Genomic DNA, 25,052 nt, shown 5'->3' with positions numbered 1-25,052 from the left:
ACCACTCACTTTTTGGCCTTTTATGGTTAGCCTCTGAACTGTCATGGCACCTGTGAGTGTGTCAGTTAGCATATGCTGATGTATTATAATGAGCATGTAATGAAGCTCAAGGTCTCAGTTCAGTTCAGTCGCTCAGTCGTGTCCAACTCTTTGCGACCCCATGAACCGCAGCACGCCAGGCCTCCCTGTCCATCATCAACTCCCAGAGTTCACTCAGACTCACGTCCATCGAGTCGGTGATGCCATCCAGCCATCTCATCCTCTGTCGGCCCCTTCTCCTCCTGCCCCCAATCCCTCCCAGCATCAGAGTCTTTTCCAGTGAATCAACTCTTCACATGAGGTGGCCAAAGTACTGGAGTTACAGCTTTAGCATCATTCCTTCCAAAGAAATCCCAGGGCTGATCTCCTTTAGAATGGACTGGTTGGATCTCCTTGCAGTCCAAGGGACTCTCAAGAGTCTTCTCCAACACCACAGTTCAAACGCATCAATTCTTCGGCGCTCAGCCTTCTAGTGGAAGTCAAATCTTCCACCATCTTAGGTCTAGTAGGTTCTAACCAGTTTTTGTTGTTTCTGCTTCGATAGTCACATCTTTCTCTCACTCTGACTCCCATCTTCCTCTTTTATTTATACAGACCCTTATGATTACATCAGCCCACCTGGATTACCTAGGCTAATCTCCCCATCTCAGGATCCTTAATTTAATCACAGCTGTAACATCCCCTGTACCATGTAAGGTAACACATTCAAAGGTTCCAGGACTAGGATGTGGACATCTTTGTGCAGCCATTATTCTGCTATTACAGAATTATAGGATAAGCTATATGATCTCTTAAGAAATTTTGTTGACTTATGTATATATGTGTTTAGTTGCTCAGTTGTGTCCGACTCTTGCAACCCCACAGACTGTAGCCTGACAGGTTCCTCTGTCCATGGGATTCTCCAGGCAAGAATACTGGAGTGGGTTGCCATTTCCTTCTCCAGGGGATCTTCCCAAGTCAGGAATTGAACCCGGGTCTCCTGCATTGCAGGCAGACTCTTCACCAGCTGAGCTATGAGGGAAGCCCAGTCTAGTTGTAAAACAGTAATAATTGAGATCCTTCAACAGGTCAGCATTCTCCATCTTCCAAAGGATACTGCGGCCATTCAGTATCACAGAAGATCAGGCGTGTCTTTTTAAATTCTGGGGATCAAACGTTCCAGTTTTTTAAATGTATTTTAAAGAAGTGGTTTTGGAACTGCTAGCTCCAATCTGTAAAAGAGAAAAAAGCAGCATCCACAGCTGTGGCTCTTTTCCACCGGAAGCATCCTTCCCTGCTCTAGATGGGGACGTAGACAGACTCTCCACCGAAGCTTTCCTTCCTTGGTCAGATTTAGTCTATCCCTTACCAACATAGGTGCCTTATTCATCCCTCCCGGTTCTACCACTGAGGCGGGGTGGAGATGCACCAGGGGTAGACCTGATGGCTTCCCAGATTGATTTCTAGTTCCTTACCACCAAGACCTTTGCTTGATTTGCCAGAGTAGTTTCCCAGGATGCTTCCCAAGCTAGGACTACTAGGGGAAGCATCCGTCTTATGTGTGTCTGTGCACATTCCTGCGTATAGTCCCGACCACAGTAGAAATGGTGAGTCATAAAGAGATGAACCACCACCGAGATGTCCCTTCTGAGTGTCACCACACCAGTACAGCAAAAGAGGTGGTGGAGGGTTGGCCAGCGAAGAAAAAGTGATTTTTGTCCTCAAGCTATTAGGACCAATCCTTCCAGTTCATTTCCACAGATTCCACAAAAGAGCATCTAAAAGACAAACAAAAGACACCAGAGAGCCCCCTCTGGTCCACTGAGAGCTAGAGCTACCAAGGAAGGAGCCCATTGCAGTTCCAGTCTGAAGAGTCACACATACACTAAAGAAAGGCTAAAAGTTGAGGGAAGCAAAGCGGGCTTACGAAATGAAGTTTTTCTGTACCATAAGAATCCTCCAGTTTTAACATTGCAGATCATGCTTTTAAATATGTAGTAGCAGGGATACTGTGAAGGAAGATGGAAAAATAAACAGAGTGGGTACTGAGGGCCCAACTGTGATGCAGTTAGTGAGAAGACAAAGGGGACAGCAGGACCAGAAGGCACAAGATTTTTGGAAAAGACTGGTATTTTCCTAGAAATATAGACTTATGACCTTCTCAATTAATGATAACAAACAGTTTTATCTGGACATCAGTTTATAGCAAGGGAAATCACACTGCTTTGCAAGAGATGGTAAAAGTCACTGCAAAAACACACACACACACACAAAAAAAAACAAAAAACATGACTACTTATTATTATTTTAGCCAAGAACTAACATGAAAAATGTGTGGCTAATGTGAGAAGAATCTGGTACTGTCAGAGATTCAACAAATTGGATTCTTTGTAAGAGATGCACCATCTAGCTCAATTCCTGATATCAACTGCCTTCTAAATCATCACTGCATGAAATATCTGTTTTCTGCAAGATTAGCACAACTCTACAGAAACGTGCCTTGCCCAAAGGAAGTAAAGAGATGGTAAAAACTGATTCCAGTACTATTCGTGGGAAGGAATTCAGATAAAACCTCATCTGACTCATGAGAAATGTTACCAGTCTGCCTTAACTGGATGTCCCTCAGGACATAAGCATGTTCCTGGTGTCAGAAATGGGATGGCAGCAGTGCATGCCTTTATTTCTATCCTTTAGTTTGGTTATGGTACAACAAAGTCTAAATTAATGAGATTGCAAAGCTTATGACAAAGGCCAAACATAACCCAGACATCCACGTCAAATCCCTTTACCATGAGTAACAAAACAATCAAAATATTATAAACAAAACACGATGAGGTGCCAAAACACAATGAGACCCATTGTAGCCAATGGGCTACAATTTCAAGGAATATTTGATGAAACACAGCTCTTAAATAAAATAAATTTAGACAGTCCTTGGATTTTATAATGGAATTTGATCCAGGGAGGTGGTTTAAAAAGACAAAAGGTGACCCTGACTTGAATGATTTGATATTGAAATTTATACAGTATAATTTTACTAACCAATATGTTGGATTAAAGGGTTTGCCTGCAATGCAGGAGATCTGGGTTCGATCCCTAGGTTGGGAAGATCCCCTAGAGAAGGGAAAGGCTACCCACTCCAGCATTCTGGCCTGGAGAATTCCATGGACTGTATAGTCCATGGGGTCGCAAAGAGTCAGACACAACTGAGTGACTTTCACTTCCACTTTTATGTTGGGTTACAGGCAGCCAGAACTATTAAATAAGAAGTGCTGCTTTATAATACCTAAATTGTTTGCCTGGAATTGGACATGGAAGCTTCAAACTTTAGATTTGTCAGCTAATACATGAAAGCATGGATGAGTGTATATGGGGGGCAAGTGGAGAATACACTATAACTGAAAGTGACATACTGCAAAAGACACATTTGTCTGCATCCTAACTAGGTTTGTAACAGACTTGTTTAAAGTGAGTTTACAGTGACCTGATGATAAACATGCATTTCTAAGCTACTTGTTCTTGTATGTGTCCCAAAACGTCTTTGAAACAACTCTGTTTAAAATCCATAATGCCAAAATAATCTAGAGGTATGGCTTTGTAAACTGACAGATACATATTCTCTTATGAGGCAATATATAGAGTAGTGGTGAAGTACAGAGTCAAAATTAACATGAACCACGGGGTCTTCCTTGGTGGCTCAGATGATAAACAATACACTTACAACGCAGAAGACCCAGGTTCGATCCCTGGGTCGGGAAGATCCCCTGGAGGAGGAAATGGCAACCCACTCTAGTATTCTTACCTGGACAATCCTGGACAGAGGAGCCTGGTGGGCTACTGTCTATGAGGTCACAACGAGTCAGACATGACTGAGCGACTAACACTTTCACTTCACTTTCACACACATTAAGTATTGGTAGGTTCATGGAGAAACTGCTGTCTCATATACTGCTGTTGGAGCACAGGAGTGCCTTTCTGGGTTGCAATCTACCAGACTTTTAAAATTAAACATGCATAGGCCTTGTGATCACCCCTGGAAACCTACTGTAACAAAACAACCCCTCTAAGGAAGTACATGGGTACAAGAATGTTCACTGCAGCCCAGTGTGCAGTAGCCAAGCACTAGAAACAAGGAGAGCACCTGCTGAGAGGGGAGAGCGAAATGCATTGTAGTCAACCCATGGCACAGAATGGGTTCAAAGCCAAAGGAGCAGATCCTGAGGAATTTCCATGAGCTTCGGTCACAAAAGCAAGATGCAAAAACTTATGATTTCATTTTAGTAAAGCAAGGACAAAACCCTATATTTGTGTACATTTACATGTACATATATGTGTACAGAAGTAAGTGTTGAGAAAAATACTGCAAGATCTTATTCGAGGATTATCTCTGAACTACTCCTGATCTAGGATACAGAGAGGATACTGCTATGGGTAGATGAGAGGAGGGGAATGGGTTGTGAGGGAAGCAAACTCAAAAAATAAAAGAAAAAACCCACAGCATTAAAACTTAAAGCACATGTGCTGTCACACTTACTGTTATAAAAAGTAAGGCACATGTTTAATTGCATTCATGTAAAAAACCTTTCTGAACTTAAAAGTAGCCAGAACGGAAAAAAACAAAAAAGAGAAGAATGGGTCCAAGGTTAATACTGTACCTAATGACTTCAGGGGTGGCCCTTTTAAAAAATAAAACTGGCTTTAAATACTTGGGAGTTTTCTAATTGTTCTTTGGATTTAAATGGTGACTTATAAGTAAATCCTCCATAACAAAAGCTGTATCTCAATCAAGAATGCACTTGTTCATAAGTAAAACAGGTTGGATTGCCTCCCGGAATTGTGAGTCAAAAGTGGCTGGGAAGTCAAGAGACCTGGGTAAACGTCCTGCCGTGTCCAGCAAGTCCTTACATGGCCTTGAGCAAGTAATGAATCTGTTGGGCCTCAGTGTTCACACCAATGAAATGAGGGGTGGCCCCAGTGGATTGGCCCTAACATTCTATGAATTCCTCCTGATTTTCTTAACTTGAAAAGCTCAAGTATTCTTTGCTCATTTAAACATAATTAAACAAATGATGCTAAAGCTGAAACTCCAGTACTTTGGCCACCTCATGTGAAGAGTTGACTCATTGGAAAAGACTTTGATGCTGGGAGGGATTGGGGCCAGGAGAAGAAGGTGCCGACAGAGGATGAGATGGCTGGATGGCATCACTGACTCGATGGATGCGAATCTGAGTGAACTCCGGGAGTTGGTGATGGAGAGGGAGGCCTGGCGTGCTGCGATTCATGGGGTTGCAAAGAGTCGGACACGACTGAGCGACTGAACTGAACTGAACTGAACTGAAACATACACAGGTTCATAGAACTTTGTGTTGAGGTTCAGAAACAAACCCATTCCAGAGAAAGTGGCTCTTATGGTTTTTTCACCCTGAAATGATTACTAAACCCCAGAATCCATCATACCTTTAGGAATAGATTGCACATGCTTCGCTCCTTGGTCCAATTTAAAGTCCAAATATAAGGTTGGTGTGTAAGTGTAAATCTTGGACTGAAAAGAAAAAGGAAATCATCAGCATCTTTCCAAGAATAAGGTTCATCTTTATTTGAGCTGGTCCCTACTGTCATGGGCCTAGGGCCTGGATCCATTATATTTAAAACTCCTTCTTGGAAGATGCTATTAAAATGGGTATGATGGGCTACCAATATACCCACCTCCTGAGGGTCTCAGTCTAAAAGTTCACCCTCCTAGCTTGACAATATTGTTGACAAGCTATTTTAGCATAGCAGCTGTCTCCCTACAGCCATTTCTCAAATATGATCTGATGTCAATAGTTCAATGGCCGACAGCTTCTCCACCTTCTCACTTCTTGTCTCCTGAATATGGTAGGTTAACGCATATCAAATGTATGTTTCTTTTCCAGGTCTCAGTAAAGCTATGTCCATTTTGAAATTCAAAGAGCACAGCCTGTAAATATCTGTTCTAATCTGGCTCTCTTGCATTAAAAGGTGGTCCAACATTGCTGGTCTAAAAAAGCCACAACTCAAAATGTAAGAAAGGCCAACCTTTGCAGGATTTTTCAGTATAAACAGTGGCTTTGATTCCATCAACAGTTTAGCAGTTTGTAATTCAATATACTGCCATTCTGAATCACTGACACAGCCCCAAATCCAAGGGATTATCACCGTTGCCATAAACTTTATGATGTTTCATTGTCACAAAGTCCCAGTGGTTCTGCTCTTATTTTTTTACGTTAAAAAACACACAAAGATGAAAAAGTACATAATGCCAAATTTAGCAAGGATGTGGAGTAATTGAAACTTTTATACATTGCTGGTAGGACTATTACTTGATATCAACACTTGAGAAGACTGCTTGGCAGTATGTACTACAGATGGATGTATAAATAATTTCAGCATTCCAATTCAACAGGTATATCCCCAACAGAAATGTTTGCTGAAAGACATGTACTCAAATCTTGACAGTAACAATATCGGTGATAGCCCAAGCTGGAAATATTCCCAATGTCTTTAATAAGAGAAAAGATAAGTAAACTGCAATATACAAGGGACTATGACACAGCAAGGAGAATGAATGAACCCAACTATATGCAACAACTCAGATGAATCTTGCAAACATAGTACTGAACAGGCAAAAACAGACACAGATCATATAACATATGCTTCTGGGGACTTCCCTTGCAGTCCAGTGGCTAAGACTCCAGTTTCCCATGCAGGGAGCCCGGGTTCGGTCCCAGGTCAGGGAACAAGAGCCCACATCCTGCAACTAAAGATCCCACATGTAGCAACTAAGACTTGGCACAGCCAAATAAATAAATACATAAAACATAGGCTTCCATTTCTATAAAGTTCAAAACAAGGGAAAACTAGTCTATGGTATCAGAAATCAGAAAAGTGGTTACCCTGGGATGGTCAGTAACTGAATGAAGTTTAAAAGGGGGCTTCTGGAGCCTGGCAGTATTTGGTCTCTTGGTTTCATGGATGAGTTCACTCGGTGAAAATCATCTGAGTTGTACACATGATTTGTGTACTTTTCTGTGTATGTGTTGTATTTTTTAACAAATATTTACACTCAATAGAAACACAGATGTGTAAATAGACCAGATAGAATCCAGAGCCCTTTACCATCCTTAATAAGGGCATCATTTTGCACTATGTCAACTCCACGGGGACATGGCCATCTATCTGCCCTTTTCACCTGGAGCCAATGCACAAGGCCTGTCACATAGTAGGTGTTCAATAAAATTTACCAAATGATGTTTCATTATGAAAAATCTCATGTATAATAATAAATTTATTTATAGTATACATAGTATATTCATCACTATCTTTACCAACATGTAGCAAAATGCGTTTCTTCAAGACAGGTGATTAGGTATGGCCCAAGTGTATGTCTGGTAATTAAGTTTTGGAAGAGAATTGTAAATAATGCTACCAAAAGATTATTCCCTGAAAAAGTCCCATGAATTGAAGCTTTGGGCTTCAAGTGGTCTGGTAGGTGCTTTTACGTGGCTTAGGAGCTCAAGCTGCATCCATACAGCTTCAAAGACTGGAAAGGCAAATTCCCCTGTGGGAACATAAATGAAAGAAGAAAGACCTGTGACATCAAGGGTGACCTGAGGCCAAAGATTCCCAATCAATCTGAGGAGCTTGGAACACACATGAAACAAGGGCAGCACCCGCGGGACACAGATCTGATCCTCTAGCCTCATGAGGTGTGTAAGGCACCATCTGGAAAGGATCTGGTTTTGCCTAATGAAGACTTCTAAAATTACTCCTAAAAAGATCAAGGGAAAACTTCACTTAGTATCAGATGACTTCCCTTCTGAGGCAATATTTTACTCTCTTTCAGAAAAAAGAATCTCTGCTTGGTTCAAGCATCTTTTCTGATCTCTGCCTCCTGGCCAAGGCAGTATCCCTGCCAATAGCAAAGACACGAATCACAAAGAGGCTCTTGGTTTAACTTTTACTAGAAGTCTCCCAAAATGTATACATAGAAGTCATCCAGGAGGCTTTGATGCTGGTATTGCTTTTCCTGGTGACTAGCAACGCCTTTATCTTCTTCTGGGCTTAGTTCACTCCATCTGAAAATCTGATGTTGAGACTTCACTGAGGTTGAAATGTATTTCTGGCTCTGAAATTCTGAATCAGAAAGTTAATGTTTTTTCCCCCACTTTTTAATTTTTTTAAATTCTGTTCTGATTTCTCAGACTAGAGCTGTAGAGAAGTGAGAAGGTGGCTGGGGCACGGGAGAGCCACGAGGGCTGTGGGGACTGTGTGGAGTGCCACTGGTTAACTCGTGCTATTCTTGCCCCCAACCTCAGCCATCTATTTTGCCCTCCTGGTTAGCTCTTCTCTTCTTCCTGCCTCTAGCTTTTCAACCTAATCCATACTGCCTCTCCAAATAGTAGCTCCTCTCTCTCTAATACTGCAAGGACACAGATATGCGTGTGCACACATAGACACAGAATTCTGTACTTATGTATTAATTTACAAACTTACAAAAAAACAAAGAATGAGGGCCATTAGAAAAGCCACAAATATATCCTACAACCTCACAGTATGAAAAGGGCTACAGGGAAGTTTTAAATTCATTTTGAAGTTTTTTGTTTTTTTTTTAACAACATCTACAGATTAAAACCGGATTCTGATTCTAGTCTCTTTGTACTGAAAATCAGATCATTGACAGTTTCAATATAACACTTCTTGAATAATCAACTACCCAAAACCTGTATGTACCTTATTCTATTTAAATTAATCCATACTGAGATGAAACTCAATTTGAAAGCTGTTCCTATGAATCTGTGTATGCATATATATATATACACACATATATATGGATAAATATATACACACATACACACAGAATTTTTGAAAAGCAGGTAGGTTTTGCTTTTTAAAATTTTGATCTTCTATGGTAGCTCTGTTGAAATACCAAATGTAATTTCTCTTCATTTAACTCAAGGATGGTAACACCAGCCTCCAATACACTTTGAGCAAATCTGGACTTAATTTTTCCATCACACTGCTGATTTGCAACCATAAAGAACATTGCCATTCGGCATACTCTTGTGTTCTCTTTTGTTTATTTTCATATGCAGTATTAAACTATTAATAGACCCTCAAAATAGAATGAAAATTTATTTACACAAATCATTCTTTTTTGCTCTCAATCTATCTATTTCCATAGGATTAAAATAACTGGTTCAAGGCAACCTAAAATAAAACATTTCTCCATAAATCTGTTTCAGCATGAACCAAACTAACGCACCTAAACTCTACCAGAGAAATTATTGTCATCACCCTTTTGCTCTTTTGGTCCTGATTAACACTGCCTGCACAGGTACTAAAATCCCACATGGTTCCTCTTTCGCCTTTCTTTTCATTATTTAATTGTCTGTTTAAAGCATTTGGGAAACTTATCTTTAAAGGTTTCTGCCTGTATTTTAAAAGCCCAATAGCTTAAAATCTTACAGTTCAAATATCATGAAGGCAAAGCTTCTAGAAGTGAAGTAACAGAACTCTTTATGAGATGTTAAGGGTAAATTCTGGCTAACCACTAACAACAGGGGTGCTACCAAATCCAGACAAGCCTTGTCTCTCTTTCTCTATAAATACGTCAGAATTAAACCTTAAATGAGCCCAAGACACCACTCCAATAATGACCACAAAACAACCAAGACAAAGCACGGTCTACAAAACCACTTCCTTTGGAACCTCAACTACCTTCATTTTCCAGCCTTCAAAGACCTCCTGCTTCCCCTGGCTTTCGGTATGATACCCGTGTTAAGCTGGTTTCCTTCCTCTGCTTTTATTCATAAATGTGATCTTAATTAGGAGATGAAATTACTTCCACATGGAAGCCATGTGACTTAGTATGTCCTCCCAAGAAAAAGAAAGGTGCCTGCTATGTTGCTTGCTATGTGTAAGTGAGGTAAAGAAGATGAAATATCGTTCATGTTGCCACTGCTCCTTCCACAAATAACTACCTCCCATCTATCCCTGCCTGCTACTCATTCTACTGCCATGCTGGCCTTCCCTAAAACCAAGGGGCAGCAATTTGTCACATGTCAGAGCTGTAATAAGTGTTTTTACATCTTTTTGAGAACTATTTTCAAACCTTTGATGATGGAGTGATTTTTTTTTTTTTTTTAGGAAAAGCACTTGAATTCTCAATCTTACTAGATGCTGCTTATGCAAATTACTCTAGAGTAACACGTGCAAATTTTCAGGATTTTATAAAAGAAAGAAGCAGTGTATATATATCTATTCCTGGACCCTCACTCTCATGTTGGATCATCACCCTAATGTTCAGCATTTGTTTTGTTTTGTTTTTTTTGGCATCATTGGTAACTTTTGATGGATACCTTTGCACGTAAATTTTTGACATTTCTATTTTTTTCCTTTCTCAGTGAAATTGTGGGTCTAAAGGTCTAGACATTTCAATACAGCTCTTGATATATCTACAAGTTTATGGCCAAACGCAATGTGGCCAAAAATGAGCTGGTCAACACGGTAATGTGACTGAATAGCAATTTCCCCAAACTTATCTACTGCTTCCCTGGTGACTCAGACGATAAAGCGTCTGCATGCAATGTGGGAGAACTGGGTTCAATCTCTGGGTCGGGAAGATCCTCTGGAGAAGGAAATAGCAACCCATTTCAGTACTCTTGTCTAGAAAATTCCATGGACGGAGGAGCCTACATCCATTGTAGGCTACAGTCCATGGGATCGCAGAGTCAGACACAACTGAGCAACTTCACCCTTGTCTACTGCTAGTTGTTGGTTTTTCTGGTCTCTGTAATTACACTACACCACAGGGCAATTTTCTAACTCATTATGTGCTCTAAATATCGGTTTTTCCCCCCTATTCATCTAATCTCCTATTGTTAGAAAGTTAACTCATTCCAACAAATTCCCTATTGCTACACATTTTAATTTTTCCCCAATACATCCTTCTTCAAAAATAGAAGGGAAGGATTAATTGCTGCAAAATAAAAAGAAAAGGGAAAAAAAACTGGACATCTCTGAGAAAATAAGAGTTGCAGGGCATGGGGTCAAGGGAGTTTGGTGCTTCTCTTATCAATTTATCTGAGACAGTTTTTTAAAAAATAAATGAAGGCTATTTACTCTTAATACTGTTAGTTGTAAAAGTCACCCAGTTTGTTTTTGGCTTTTTTGTGGCATTTCTGACATGGGTCAGCTCTACCAATCTTTTCCTTGCAATGCTTTTAAACTTAGAAAGTCTTTCCCCATGCAAAGGTCACGTGAAATGTTTGCCTGTATCTTTCCAGTTCAAAATTGTTTTAACATTAAATTATTTGATCTATGTCACATTTATTTTCTTGTGAGGTGTGAGATCGGAAGCCAAACTGGTTTCTTTCTATGAATGCTTAATCAGTTTTCCCCGTTGACTTACTCTCTTTTCCCCAACAGATGACCATCTTCTTTATCATGACGTTTGCACATACACTTGGTCTATTTCAGGCAGGTTCTCTTCCTGCCAGTCACCAAAAAAAAAAAAAGAGCCTCAGTGGAAAAAAACTTTATTGGTGGACTAGCTCAGAGGCTTCAACTAAGAGAGGACGATCTACTCCATGGGAGTTCTGGGCATCATCTAGCCCATCACCCATGGGGCTTCCCCATCTCATCTTCCTGCCATGACACTCCGGCTCTCACAGGGCTTTGCACTAGAGAGAAAACCCACCAACACAGATCTGTTCTCTCCACCACTTACACCTCCATACAACTCAAGAAACTCACTGCCAGATCCACAGCCCCTGTGGGAGAACCATGCCTTCCTCTTTCATCAGGAGATAGCATGCTTTGAGGAAATGAAAAGTAGATTTACCCATTCTTTAAAGCCAAATTCCAACTCTCGTTGAGAACTGGCTGATGCTCTTCAACCAAAGGGTAAGTCTTCTGTCTCCAATCCAAAGCGCTCTGATTTCAGAATTCTTCATTATTTTAAAGAATTCTGATAAGGAGTGGGAGAGATTAGTTCCTATCCTTAGTGCCAAAGGTATTGTGGGGAGCATTAAAGCCCTTAATTACATTTTGACATATACATGAAGTGTTACCCAAAGAGAAGACAAGGAACTCGTGGGCAAAATGCCAATGACTCTGTATAGGGTGATAGTTAGAGAGGGTCAGACCACATTTTTAACTTTTATCAATAATACAGGATTACAGAAAATCTTGACCATCAAGCTGTCCAGCTGAGCAGCCCTTGTGGATAGCCAACTTATTCTACAGTCTAGTCTCAAGAGCACCCTTTTTCAAGAAGCATTTTCATCAGTAGGAACAGTCGAGTCCCTCCCCTTCTTACCTTGTGTTTGGGGGAGGGGTCATGAGGAGAGAAGAGCTAAAGAGGAAGGGAATAAAGATGCTGACAGGACTCATGGTCCCAAATTTAATCAGAGACATGTTCATTGTGGAAGCAGACTTTGATTGCTTCACTCTTTGAGTCAGCATCTTTGCACAAATTGGGTTACAGACATGATAAAATTTTTTGGAAAATAAAAAACAGAGAAAGAACAAATGCCCATCTCTTAGATGAATAATCCATCCGTAATCCTACAAAGGCTACAGTAAAATAAAATCACAAATGGCCCCTAAATATGCCAACAGGGAAACTCCCTATTGCTTATCTCCCATCCATGGGTAATGTTTTTCAAGGCTAAGTCAGCAAATCTATTAATCGATGCTAGAATATCCTTGACAGAGCTTTATAATGCTTTTAATCTCTATTAGTTACACTTGGTATTTACTAAGGGGCTTTAAGAGTTCTTCTGAGAAAGTACATCGACATGGGAAACTATGTGGCAAACATACGATTTCATAGAGCTCTGCAGACAGATCACAGTGTGGACATGAAGCTTTGACTGTAGGTCTAAGGGGGGATTAATTATGGCACAGGGCTTCTCCTACATAATCGCTTGCAAGATGTTCTGACATGATCGCAGTGTCTGAAGACAAGTGCCTGAAGATACCCTTCTGGTGGAGATAGAAGATGGAGGCTCATTCTGAAGCTTTCCTCCATGAAAATGAGCTAAGGCATTCCCAAACTGGAGAGGGACGCACTCAGCAAGTTTATGTACAAGGGCTGAAGGGTGTGACAGACCTACTGTGCAAATAAAATGGGGCAGACCTGAGTTTGGGTCTAGGTTCCTTCCACATCGAGCCGTATGACTTTTGCCCAGTTGAGTTATTGCATCCTCATCTACAACGTGACGGAGGCAGACAGCCGCTCTATCGTATCTATCGCTGCCAGACATTATGACTCAAACCCAAGTGCCAGAAACCACAGGAAGAGTAGGTCTTGCCTGGTTCTGAAAATCATCTCATATTGTCAGGAATTCTAGACTCATGCTGCCCTAAGAACTTCATTCACATCTTAATACCTCACAATAACCTCTCAGGAACCTGTCTCTTCCTTGATCAACCCCCAAACTTACTATGTCAACCCATCTGAATGAAGAAAGTCTCCAAAGGCTCCAAAGTATCAAATAGGGCCTCCTGTCTACCCAGAAACAAGGAGAGAGGAAGTTCCCTACTATTCAGCAATAGTTCTGAGAACCTGAAGAGTTGACAAGGCTGCTGAAGAGCCAGAGACCTAGGGAAGCGGTCAGTACTTATCCCCCGTCCAGGGCAGGGGATTGTTCATAATTCCTGGGTGAGGAGGAAGTGGTTAGCTCCTTAGCAAGATGAGGGATGGGTTAAGAATTCCCTCTTTAACATCCATCTCTCCTCTTACGTACTCTCTGTCTTTAAAGTTCCCATGGAAAAGAAACCCACTCTCAGCAGAAAATCTGATTTCTGTTGGGTTGTGCCGAATTGCTAAGGATCTATGTAGGTCTGTGGTTAAGGGCACAAGGTTGGGAGCCAGACATCCAGTTAGAAGGCCAGTTCTGTCACTCCCTAGATGCATAACCTTGGGTGAGTTGACCATCTCATGATGCCCTGGGTCCTTCTCTCATCAGGCTGTTATGAAAATTTGATTGGACACATTTTATGTGTCTCCTCAGAGTCCCTCAGCTTCACTGGCTTCTGAGGCCTTGGCCACCTATGGAGATGTCCCTGCATGCCATGGCTGCTGCCAGTGTTGACACCTCCAGCTACCTCAGCCCCTCCTGGTTGACTGTCAAGTTCTCCCACAGGGGTGGGAGCTACAGCAGCTACAGAGTCTGGCCTGACAGACCTCCACACCTAGACTGGAATGAAGACCCAAGCTGCTGGATGGGGTGCGTGGCCTCCTCGGAGGCTACTGGCAGGGCCTGGGGACAGTCTGGAAAGGCAGGGAATTAGCATCCCTGGAACAGACTTTGGCCAAAGAGGGATGAAAGATGTAAGATGACAGAAAAATTCTTCCTCTTTCTTCCTTCATTAGAAAGTTCTGAGCTACAGTTTTCTGAACAGGCCTCCTGTGTCACCAAGCATCTGTTTTGCTTCCTGTCTCCCTCACTCCCACCTCCCTGGGTCTGCACAGGAGACTTGCCTTAGGCTCTGTTTTCCAGAGAACCCAGGTAAAATCAGGAGGAAAAATAACTAATACATGTAAAACACTCAGAGCCTCACTGCACAATACTATCACCACCACCTCCATGTCGCTACTGAGCACAGGAAATGTGGTGAGTATGAATCAAGATGTGCTGTGTTAAAAAAAAAAAAAAGACAAACTGGGATTTCAAAGACTTAGCACAACAAAAATCGCATTATAATTTTATATTAGTTATATATTGAAAGGACAATATTTAGATAACGGACTAAAGTATATTACCAAAATTAACTTCAGCTGCTTATTTTTCCTTTTTGAGTGAGCCTACTGAAAATCTTAAATGACATGTGGCTTCCATTACATTTTTATTGGACAGCTCTGACTTTGAATATAGTGCCTTTTAAGTCTGAAAAAGATGTCAGCCATTTTCATTTCTCATCCCAAGAAGGTCTAGAGATTTTCTGTCCGTAAAGCCTAATGATAAAAAGGGAATGTGAGAACAGAAAGTGAGACAGATAAGGGAAAGGGGAACAAATCTTTATGAATCACTCTTTCTGTGGTTAGGCACATTATATACCATGCAAATAATTCAACGACTACATCTTAATGTCCCTATTTAGCAGATGAGGAAATGAAGGTGCGAAAGCAAATTTTCCTGAGATCACAGGGGTATCAAACAATGGAACTGAAAGGCAGACCCAGGTTGGCTTGACTCCATAGTCCATGCTCTTTGCAATCTATCATACTGTCAAAGGATTGACTCTCTAATGGTACAGTTTAGATAATGTAGCTGAGATGTTTTGGCATGAGTGAGGACATCCTAGAATCCCTAAGTCACCCACACAGGAGATCATCTACACTAAACAAGTTGAAAGCTGTTGCTGGACACAAATCAATCCATCTCTCCTCTCTCTCCCCGCCACACCGCCCCCACACCCGCACTGTGGGCACATGTAACGCAAGTGGTCATGGCACATGATCATACAAACCCATGAAAACCCCTCTTATTTTGTATTTTTGCTCCATCATTCCCTGGTCCAGCCCCATCATCCCAGTGGCTCTCAGTCAAATAATTAACATTCTTCCACAAGGAACAGTTACACTCGCCTACCATACATGAGCTTCTATTTCCTCCTATCCTTGCCAGCACTTGGTAATACCCAACTTCCTGATTTTTGTCAACTTACAGAGTGTAAAGTGGTAGATTATTAGAAAAGACATTTTTCTATGTATTGGTTAGAGGATTACCTTTTCATATTCTTCTCTGACTTCAACAGTTGGCTGGAGGATGTTCTTAAGAGCTGCTGTCCAGAGTTGCCATCAACACAAGCATCTGACTTCTCAAGAAGGCACAAATGTCTCACCTCAAAGAATGGGAGACTATGGGTATACATGGCTTCATCCTCCCAACTATGCTGGTGCTCTGGCCTGGCCACATACATCAGTCTTCTGCAGATGGAACTGCTCTAGAGCTTGGAGATTTGCTTGTTCAACAAGGTCTCATGGAACCAGGCCTGGTATTATGGTAAATGTATGTCCTATTGTTTTAGGGATATTTTGGAAGACAAATGAGAACTGGATAGAATGAATTTAAGTTTAGCAGTCCTGATGGAGCCACATCAAGTCCAGGAGGGCAACTCGGGCTACTGTGCTTATAAAGAAAAAGAAAATCCATGTTCTACTGAAGCAGAGCAGAATTTAAATTGGGTGAAAAGCCTTTGGGATTTTATTTAGAATGGAATATTAAATTATAATTTCTTTTGATTTGGTTTATAAAGGCAAGGAGTTTTAGATCAGAATCTGACTTTCTTCTTAGAGATTTGATGATGGGATCTGTTCAAATTTGGGATATTTTAACATCTAGATATTTCTCATGCTATCACTCGGGCTTTTCATACACCACTCAACCTGGCTGCATATATTTTTGACAGGGAAATAAGATAGGGAGTCAATGTGCAGCCTAGAATATGTGATATACCTTGATGTTAAGAAAAGACTCTCTGTGCCCGTTTCAAAACTTTATGGTTAGCCCAGCTTATCCCAGACAGCAGAAGTTCATTTTGGTGGGAGGAGGTCCAGGCTGATAAATTTCTCCTTTCCTTCCCTGAGGGGAGCACTCATTGCTAAGTGTCAAATCCAATAGGCTAACAGAATGAAGCACTGGGGAATACGGTGGGAACCTCCAGACCCTTCCCTGATGTCCCCAGGAGGCAACTGCCAGCTGCTCTTTGCCCTCCTTACTCATCCCTGGGGGTGGAGGGGAGGGGGAAGGATGGTACTCTCTTGATGAGGGTAACTTGAGGAAGTACACATGCTCAGCTCACACCCTTCTGGGCTTTTCCTTTTTTCTTTCCTCTCTTTCTCCTTCTGCCATGAGATAATAAGTCTGCCTCTGAAAAGGATGTCTATGACTATCCAGCTCTGCCTAGACATGTGTAACAAAGTAGGGAAGGAAGCCCCCAAGGTCTCAGACACAAGTCACTTGTTCTTCTCCAGATCTGACTAGTAACAAAGATGGTATTGGGTTTCCCTGGTGGCTCAGTGGTAAAGAATCTGCCTGCAATGCAGGAGATTCAGGTTCAAAGCTTCCATGGAGGAGGGCATGGCATTCCACTTCAGTATTCTTGCCTGGAGAATCCCATGGACAGTGGACTCTGGCAGGCTACAGTCCATGGGGTCGCAAAAAGTTGAACACGACTGAAGCGACTGAGCACACACACGTGCACAAAGATGCTATTTGGACCTCTACCCAGCTGACTTCTCCGAGTCTACCTTGCAATTCATTCCGAGGTTGGGATGTGAAGGAGGCTGATCTTCTGGTCTTCTCCTGCACCTCAACTCCCTACATCTGACTTCTGCCCAATTCTAAGTCCTCTCTGCTGCTTTTGTCTGGTTGACGGACTCTTGTCAGTTAAAACCTATGAAAACATTTAATCACAGTCACCAGGAACTCTCACTCAAAACTTCTTTTGGACTAATCAGTAACAGATGGCCTTAAATCAGTACCTGATGCTGGGAAAAGCCACCAGCCAAGTGCCCACAGTTACTCAGAGACACTCAAACTCTCCGAGGCAGACAAAGATGTAGCTGGGTACTGACTCCTGACAAGCTGAGCAGCCACAGCCAGGCATGTGAGGAAAACTGGCTAGAGGCAGGGGTCTGAAGGTGGTGGGAAAGAAGGGCCTTGTTCTGGGTTTCAAAATGGTTTCCTTCCAACTGAAGCATTTAAATCTTTCCAATTGCTATTCATAGTTGGACCAGGAAAGAAAATTTGGGGCCATCATGGTTTCCTTCCATAATGTTAAAAAATAATCATCTACATGGGAGCAAAGAGAGCAAGGGGGCTTCATTAGGGGCTTAAGGTTTCATGAAAAAGAAGGAAATTAACATTATTTTATTCTTTATTGAACCCGGAGCTTATTCAATCCATGCTGTGTTCCAAATGGAACCCCTCCAGTTTCCACGTGGATGGCTCCTACAGACAGTGATGTGAATGTACTGTATCTTTGAAATTTTGCAGTTTTGGTTTTGATCATGCAGAGAGGGAGAGAAAAGGCAGAGGGGGCAGAAGAGCAATTATGCCAGGTGAAACATCTTTGATACATTCATAATTAAAGACATTCGAGAATGACACTGACAAGTTAAAAAGAGAGAGAAATTACCACGTTACAAGAAAAGCTTCACATGATAAAAATGATTAACCATTTTCATGCTTAAAACAATGGGCATAAGTTTTGGAGGCCTCCTCAAAGCATTGTTATTCCACTGGCCACTGACACCTGTGAACAGCATTACTTTCACTCATGCTATCTCCTTTGTGCCAGGCCAGTTGGCTCCGAGATTCAGGCCTGCTGTTTCTGTCCCTTCCAGACTGGGCCGAGTCTCCCGTCTGTTCTGCCTTCCCCTAAACCCACCATGTGTACTAGCCTGGTGACCCAGCAGAGTATACTCATGTTAGCAGTGAATATGTCTGTCCTTCCACCATGCCCTTCCAGCTCCCTGATATTTTTCCTCTTTTCTCTCACATCTTCACAGAGTTTTACACAAAGATGGCCCTCAGTACCACACTGAACTATGGTGGCATAAATACCTTCCTGAAAAACCCTCCTAATTTCCCAATGACCAGTACAGGAGTCCTTCCAGGAATGGTGGGATCTGACAGTTTCCTTGTTTTATTAAGAGTATGTGCAATAGCCCATGGTCTGCAATGAATGATGAAGAGGATTCCCTCTGGCTTGAAGACCACACATGCTCCTCTTTTACAGAGTCATCCCCATCCATGATTTAGAGCCCATTAAAGCCGAACACGTTTAATTCTTATTTCTCTTGGAGTACCTATACCTGACCACAGGAGAATTCTTAATAAAGCTTCAAGTAATCAGAATTCTACCTGACACCGAATTTACTCATCACTTTTTAGTGTGACTTTGCTCAAACTGTTCAAAAGCCACATAATCCCAAGGATTTGTGCTTTGGTCAAAATAAAGTATGGTGTTTGTAGCTCTCAATGGTGTAGCTTTATATATGCCAGTACCAGTTTTTAAAATACCAATATCCACTTCATTTAAACCCACAAGAACTCAGTTTTTAATGCAATAGGCAAGAACCTCTGACACTGTCCTGTTTTCCTTCACTGTGGTTAGAAAAACTCTGTACTGTGTTCTGGGAAAAGACTTCTTATATCCCAAAAGAACAAGCCTTGGCAGCCAGAGAAATGATTCTAATGACAGGGAAAGCATCTGCTCACCTTTACTGAAGGTGATACCTTGCTTTTTAGAGCTTTCATTATGCCCTTAGTCTAAATCCCTTACTAATTTGTAACCCTCATTAGTAATGGCCAACAATGTATGGATGGTTCAGGAAATAACTTTTGGTTTAGAAGCACACTTATTCATAATTCATTTATTGGCAGAAGAGAGCTTGTTGACACCACTGGAATGTTCTAGCTAAGTGACTAGGTTGGCAGGGACATCTTAAAGGAATAAGAACATCTGGCACCCTTCGTGCACACCAAGAATGGTATTTCTGGGGTGAATGGGCTGCCCTGGGCAAGAGCAGCCTTCTGTAGAGCTGATGTGAACAGATCCTGACCACTGTTTATTTGAACATTCCTAACTGCAAGTGAAATGCCAACTATGGCTGCCAACTCACGACAAGTTCTCTGGTGTCTTCTTATTTACTGAACAAGACTAACAGACCTGACTGAGCCTGGTCTCAACACTGAATCAGAACCAAGATTTGCACTTGTCTGTGCAACAAGGCTGGTCATGTGCTTGGGCTACTGGGCCAGTGATGGGGCGGGTCCTACAGAATAAAGGGCTTTGTGAAATGTGAGTTGAGACAGGGCTGCACACAGCACCCCACTCGACCTTACCCTCAAACTATGCTACTGAAAACCCTGAGAGAGAGGGATGCAGGAATATATATACAACCAAGGTCAACCTCAGGTAAAATCCGGGTCTTGGGTTTGGGTTTCCTTTCTTCCAATATTTCACATAGTCTCCTCTTGCCCTGTTGCAGCTCCACCAGGATCTGGCTGCTTCTGGTCGCCTCTGCAGCCTCCCATCAAGATTCCCCCCAAAACCAGTGCATCCCTTGCATCCAAGTCTTTTCTATAAGCCATTACAAGACAGGACCCCTGCCCTCTCGTTTTTCTTTCTTTCCCTTACTCTCTCCATCCACACAAGCAAAATTACTTCTCTGTCCTCCAGACTACCATGGAAGTTTTACACATTGCTGTTTTAGCATTTCTTGTGTCACATGCTACTTCTGATGTTGGCCCATTTCTCCCCCCAGGTAGACTGTGACCTTATTTGAGGACCCGCTGTATCTTATTCACATCGTAGCTCCAGGGCACTGTGTACTGTACAAACAGCAGGCGTCTGTTGACTGAATGCACGGAACTCATAAAGAAATGGGAGCTGTGAATTAAATGATAACAGTCAGTCCCCAAATCCCCTGAATGATGAAGACACGATGGCTGCATAGACCTATGGCAGCTAAGAAGGCTTCACTAAAGTAGAGGGGACCTGGGTTGGACCTTGATGATGACTAGTGAGCAGATGGAAATGGTGAAATTCTCACCACATTTCTGTGGGCTTCACACTTGACAGTAACTTTTCCCTGAACTGCTCTGTTTCCCCCTTGTCCTATGTCAAAGGGAGACCAGGAGACTCTCTGCCCGGTGTGGTATTTCCTTTCCTCTCTCCCCACACTCACTCATTAAAATATTTATTTAAAATCTGAAAATGAAAATTCAGCCTGAATTTATTTAGGTGCTTATGAATTTGCTAGGAAGAACTTTTTTAAAAAACCATTCCTCATAGCATCTAATTAAACATGAACCATAAAAGAAAAGGCAATGGAAATAAAACCCAGAGGAAAAGGAAACTGTTGTCAGACAGTAAGACAAAACCGCATCATTAAAAATCTTAAATGCCTACAATGATCAAATTATATTAGGTTTCCATAAATTGCCTCTTAGAGATAATGGCCATCTATTAGAAAATATTTAGTATTTAATATAACATTGAGTATCACAGTATTTTTATAAGCTCTTTTATATTTGTACCTATTTTTCTTATACTGAAAAATCCTAATTCCTAAAAATGTTAACAAACTTACTCATTTGTTTTATTTCTTAATATGTACAGAACCATTTTAAAATTGTAATGCCAACATTAACAATACAAATACAAAATGAAGCTTAAAACTTTTTATGTTTTTGCCTTTAGAATATACCCCACTCAAACTGTACACCCAGAAAACTGTGTTTAAAAGCCCTTAAAATAAGTATTTTCTCTGTGTGGTCTGAGATCATTACACAAATTTTTAGGTTCTTCATTTGTTTCTGCTTGGTTTTAAGGATTGTTTTTTTTTTTTTTTTCCCCTTCTGGTTTAACTTGTTTTAAATATGTAAATATTTACATCTTTCAAAATAAAAAAAAAAAGACATACTGAGAAAAGTCTCAGGTTCATCCTTAATCTCCCTCCAACCCAAAGGGAATTTTTTTTTAATGTTCAGTTTTTACATTTATCACAGAGTGCTCTGCTGATTTAGAAATAAAAACAATTAACAGAGAAGCCTTTGGAAGAGAGGAGTCCTTTCTGAGCAAGTGTTGTTTTCTGTTTGCTCTTGAGCCAGCTGGACCCTGTTACCCAGATCCCTCTGTCAAAAACCCACCGCCCCACTTGCAACCTCCCCTACTGGGAGATTAGCCAGTCTTCTTTCTCAAACTAGATTCATGAACTTGCTGGAATACTTCAAAGAAAAAAAGAAGAGTTCCTGTGCTACCTGCTTACAAGATTTATTGACTTTTAAACGCTGCCTTGAGAAGTTGTTGTTCTGGGCTTGGGAAAGAAAGAGAGGCCTCCCGTGGGAGGGGGTCAGCTTTCCCCTCATCACCAAGGGGACAGAAGGTAGCTCACAAAGGCTAGGAGGGAGGTGAGCCGAGAATCTGGTGCCAACTCTGAAGTCGGCAAGATCTATTTCACACTGCCAGTCCAATTTTTAAAAATTCACATTTCCCCTGAAAGAGCTAAATGGAAACAATGTAAAAACGTTCTAAGTCTACTGCCCAGTGTTAGTGCCCAAAACCCACTGATATTTGGACAAGCTATAAAATTATTTCCTTGAAAGCTACATAAACTACATATTTTTTAATCAAATTAAGGTAAAGGGGAGACTGATGAAATTCTAGATTGATGATAAAGTGTTGCAAGTAACTTTGTGCCCTTGGAGTTTCCCAGATGAAAACAAAAGCTGGCAAGTAGTATGGTGGGCAGCAGTTTCTCTCTAGTTCTGGTCTAGGAAAAGGCATGTGTGGTCACCAGTGGACTGCCACAGCCTGGGGACACTCTCAGCTCTTCGAATCAGAGGTGACAATCACAGGCTTGGTTACAGATCACATGGGCTAATTAGTGAGCAGGCTGTTTTTTGGCCCAAGGGACATGAGGTCTCCCAGTGCCGGCCAGGGCTAAACTGGGGCCCAGAAGGCAGAGCGCCCACAGGGACGCACTGAAAGCCAGTAAGTACATCACAACTCCATGTCAAGCCATGCCCTGAAACACACAGGAGAGATGTTACTGCAGGCAATGAAACACCTGTCTGTGGACCCCCAAAGGGAACCATGAACCTCCAAACCTCTGCTCAAGTGATCGTTGTCACTGCTTGAATTTAAGAAACCTGCAGGAAACAATCTTTGTCTCGCAGAACAGCCCAAAATTCATATTTAAAGGGAAAAAAAATCAATCTGGTCTTTACTTCCCTGCTTCCGAACTCCTTAAATAGTTTATTTCATTGGAAACTAGAATTTAGCTAATTTTATTGCTCTCTCAGCTTTCTGGTTAGCTTAAACTAAGCTTACTGCAGTCATTCTTAATCCCTACATTGTCGATCTTACTACTTTACCCTTGTTTCTCACAATCCAGCGTTCATTTACATTTTAATTTCACTTCTGCACCCGGCAAATATTTACTGACTGCCTTGTATGTATCAGGCACTGTTTCAGGTGCTGGGGGCACAGTGGTAAACAAGATTTGAGCAAATTACATGAGATGTTTGGCAAATTCTTTTGGAAAGTGAATTTTTAAAAGGTTTGGTTATCCAATACATGAATATACAGTCTGCTCATCGGAAGGAAGCTTCTTCTTGTTATGTCTGTAGGCCATGTGAATGCTGCACAAAGCTTCTGCAAAGTAAAAGCAGCAACCACTTCTAGAGGCCTTACTCTACACCAGGGATAGGTTTAAGTTTTTCACCCGTATTAACCAAGTTAATCCTCCCAAGGACCCTCTGAGTCATCATAATGATCTCCATTTTACAGATGAGAAAACTGAGGCCCAGCAAGCTTACATGACTTCACTAAAGGCAGTCAGTAGTGGAACTGGCCTTGAACTCAATAGCCTGGCTCCAGATTGCCTTTTTCTGACCCTGGTGGGGCTGAGGCCTCCTTAACATTTGCTTCTGACACAACGGAATTTTAAACAGCAGGAGGCAAGAAGAGGCATTTGTTGGGGAAAGAATCATGTCCCAGAGAGAACTGGCAATAAATATTCCTGATTGGCTGCCTGATACAGATGGAACGGAGTTTGGAGAATTTCATGCTCTCATGAAATAAACATGTGATTTTTGACCTTCCAGAAGTGACAGAAACTATTCAAAGTATCCCGTTTTTATCTTTTCCCCCTTTCAGCCTTCACTTTAGATGATGCTCTCCTGGCAGAATCTTCCTCAGAATTGGCCATGGCTTCTTAAGAGCTGAGGAAATGCTCAGACACATATAACTGGGAAAACAGGGACACATCTACCTTTGAGATTATGACAAGGTCAGTCGTACTGCTTGCAAAAGCTTCCAGCATTCTGCAACAGACTCCCTTGTGGCTTCTGTGGCTGTGGGAACTGAAGTCCAGAAAGGTTAAAAGATTTGCCAAAAGCCACAGAGCTGGACCATAACATCTTCTACAGGCATCTAATCAAACTGTCCCTTGTGATAAGTAAACTCCCGTGTCTTGGCTCTCAGGGGTGTCACACATGTTACAAACCATGGTCCCCAGACCACAGCATCAGCATCACCTGGGAGCCAGTTAGAAATGGAGATTCTCAGGCATCACCCAGCTCTGCTGAATCAGAATCTGCATTTTAACAAGAGCCCCGAGAAACCCAGGTGAATATTAAAACTGGAGAAGCACTGGAATGGTCACTAATTCCATTTCTAGATATTTAAGTTGTTGGGAAGGGAACTGTTGGTGACTCTTGGTTGGTTATAAGCATATCAGTCTCTTGAAAGGTATGTTCTCAGCCTCATCTCATGATTTAACTTACAATTATCTTCCTGATGCAAAACCACCTTCAGTTTATTTTTATGGTAGATCTAGACTTTTAAAGATCCAATCATTCCTTTGTAAGCAGATACTAGGGCTTCAAGTGTGCAAAATGACATTTCTTATGAGACACAGAATGAAATGGTCAAGAGCCTTCCGTGTGTATAAGGATTCATGCTAGTGTCTTTTCCTCAGAGCAGGTTAAAGACTTTTCCCAAATCCCAGCAAGCCCTTTTAGCATAGACCACACAAAGAAATCTCAGCCAAGCTTCTGCCCAAGTTAACACAAAGTAATCAAAATAATAATAAAACAGCTACCATTTACGTGGTGCTTACAACACGTCTGATGCTGTTTTGACACTCTGAGTATTAAAACTCACTTTTAAACTTTTCAGTATTAAATTTTTGAGTATTAAAAAATCATTTACTCCTCACAGCAACCATGTGTTACAGATGAGAACAATGGAGCACAGAGAAATTCAGCGGTTTGCCATAAGCCACACAGCTGGTTCATGGTGGGGATTCTAACCCAGCTCGTCTATGTCTCCAGAGTTCATGCCACTAACCACAGCACCACACTGCCTCTCAGAGTCCAGATGAATGCTGCCCAGGCTTTCAAGACTCCTTTATTCAAATGTTCTCATAATAAAGATTGATCACTTATTTAGGAGAATGTAATTCACTTCAGAGATTTTACTTGACA

The 25,052-nt window shown here is 41.6% G+C and overlaps 1 protein-coding gene across 2 annotated transcripts in view; it reads right to left on the bottom strand.

Moving 5' to 3' along the window:
• Positions 1-25,052, bottom strand: part of PIR (pirin) — a 98,120-nt gene that overhangs the window by 32,608 nt on the left and 40,460 nt on the right. For both annotated transcript variants that reach the window (XM_068962573.1, XM_068962574.1), the window contains exon 6: positions 5,476-5,560. In XM_068962573.1, coding sequence (XP_068818674.1) covers positions 5,476-5,560 — 85 coding nt within the window. The remainder of the gene's footprint in view (positions 1-5,475; positions 5,561-25,052) is intronic.

The sequence above is a fragment of the Capricornis sumatraensis genome, chromosome X (assembly GCF_032405125.1).
Source record: "Capricornis sumatraensis isolate serow.1 chromosome X, serow.2, whole genome shotgun sequence".
Taxonomy (NCBI): Eukaryota; Metazoa; Chordata; class Mammalia; order Artiodactyla; family Bovidae; genus Capricornis; species Capricornis sumatraensis.
The sequence above is the reverse complement of the archived record's forward strand: the minus strand, read 5'-3'. Positions and strand labels throughout refer to the sequence as shown.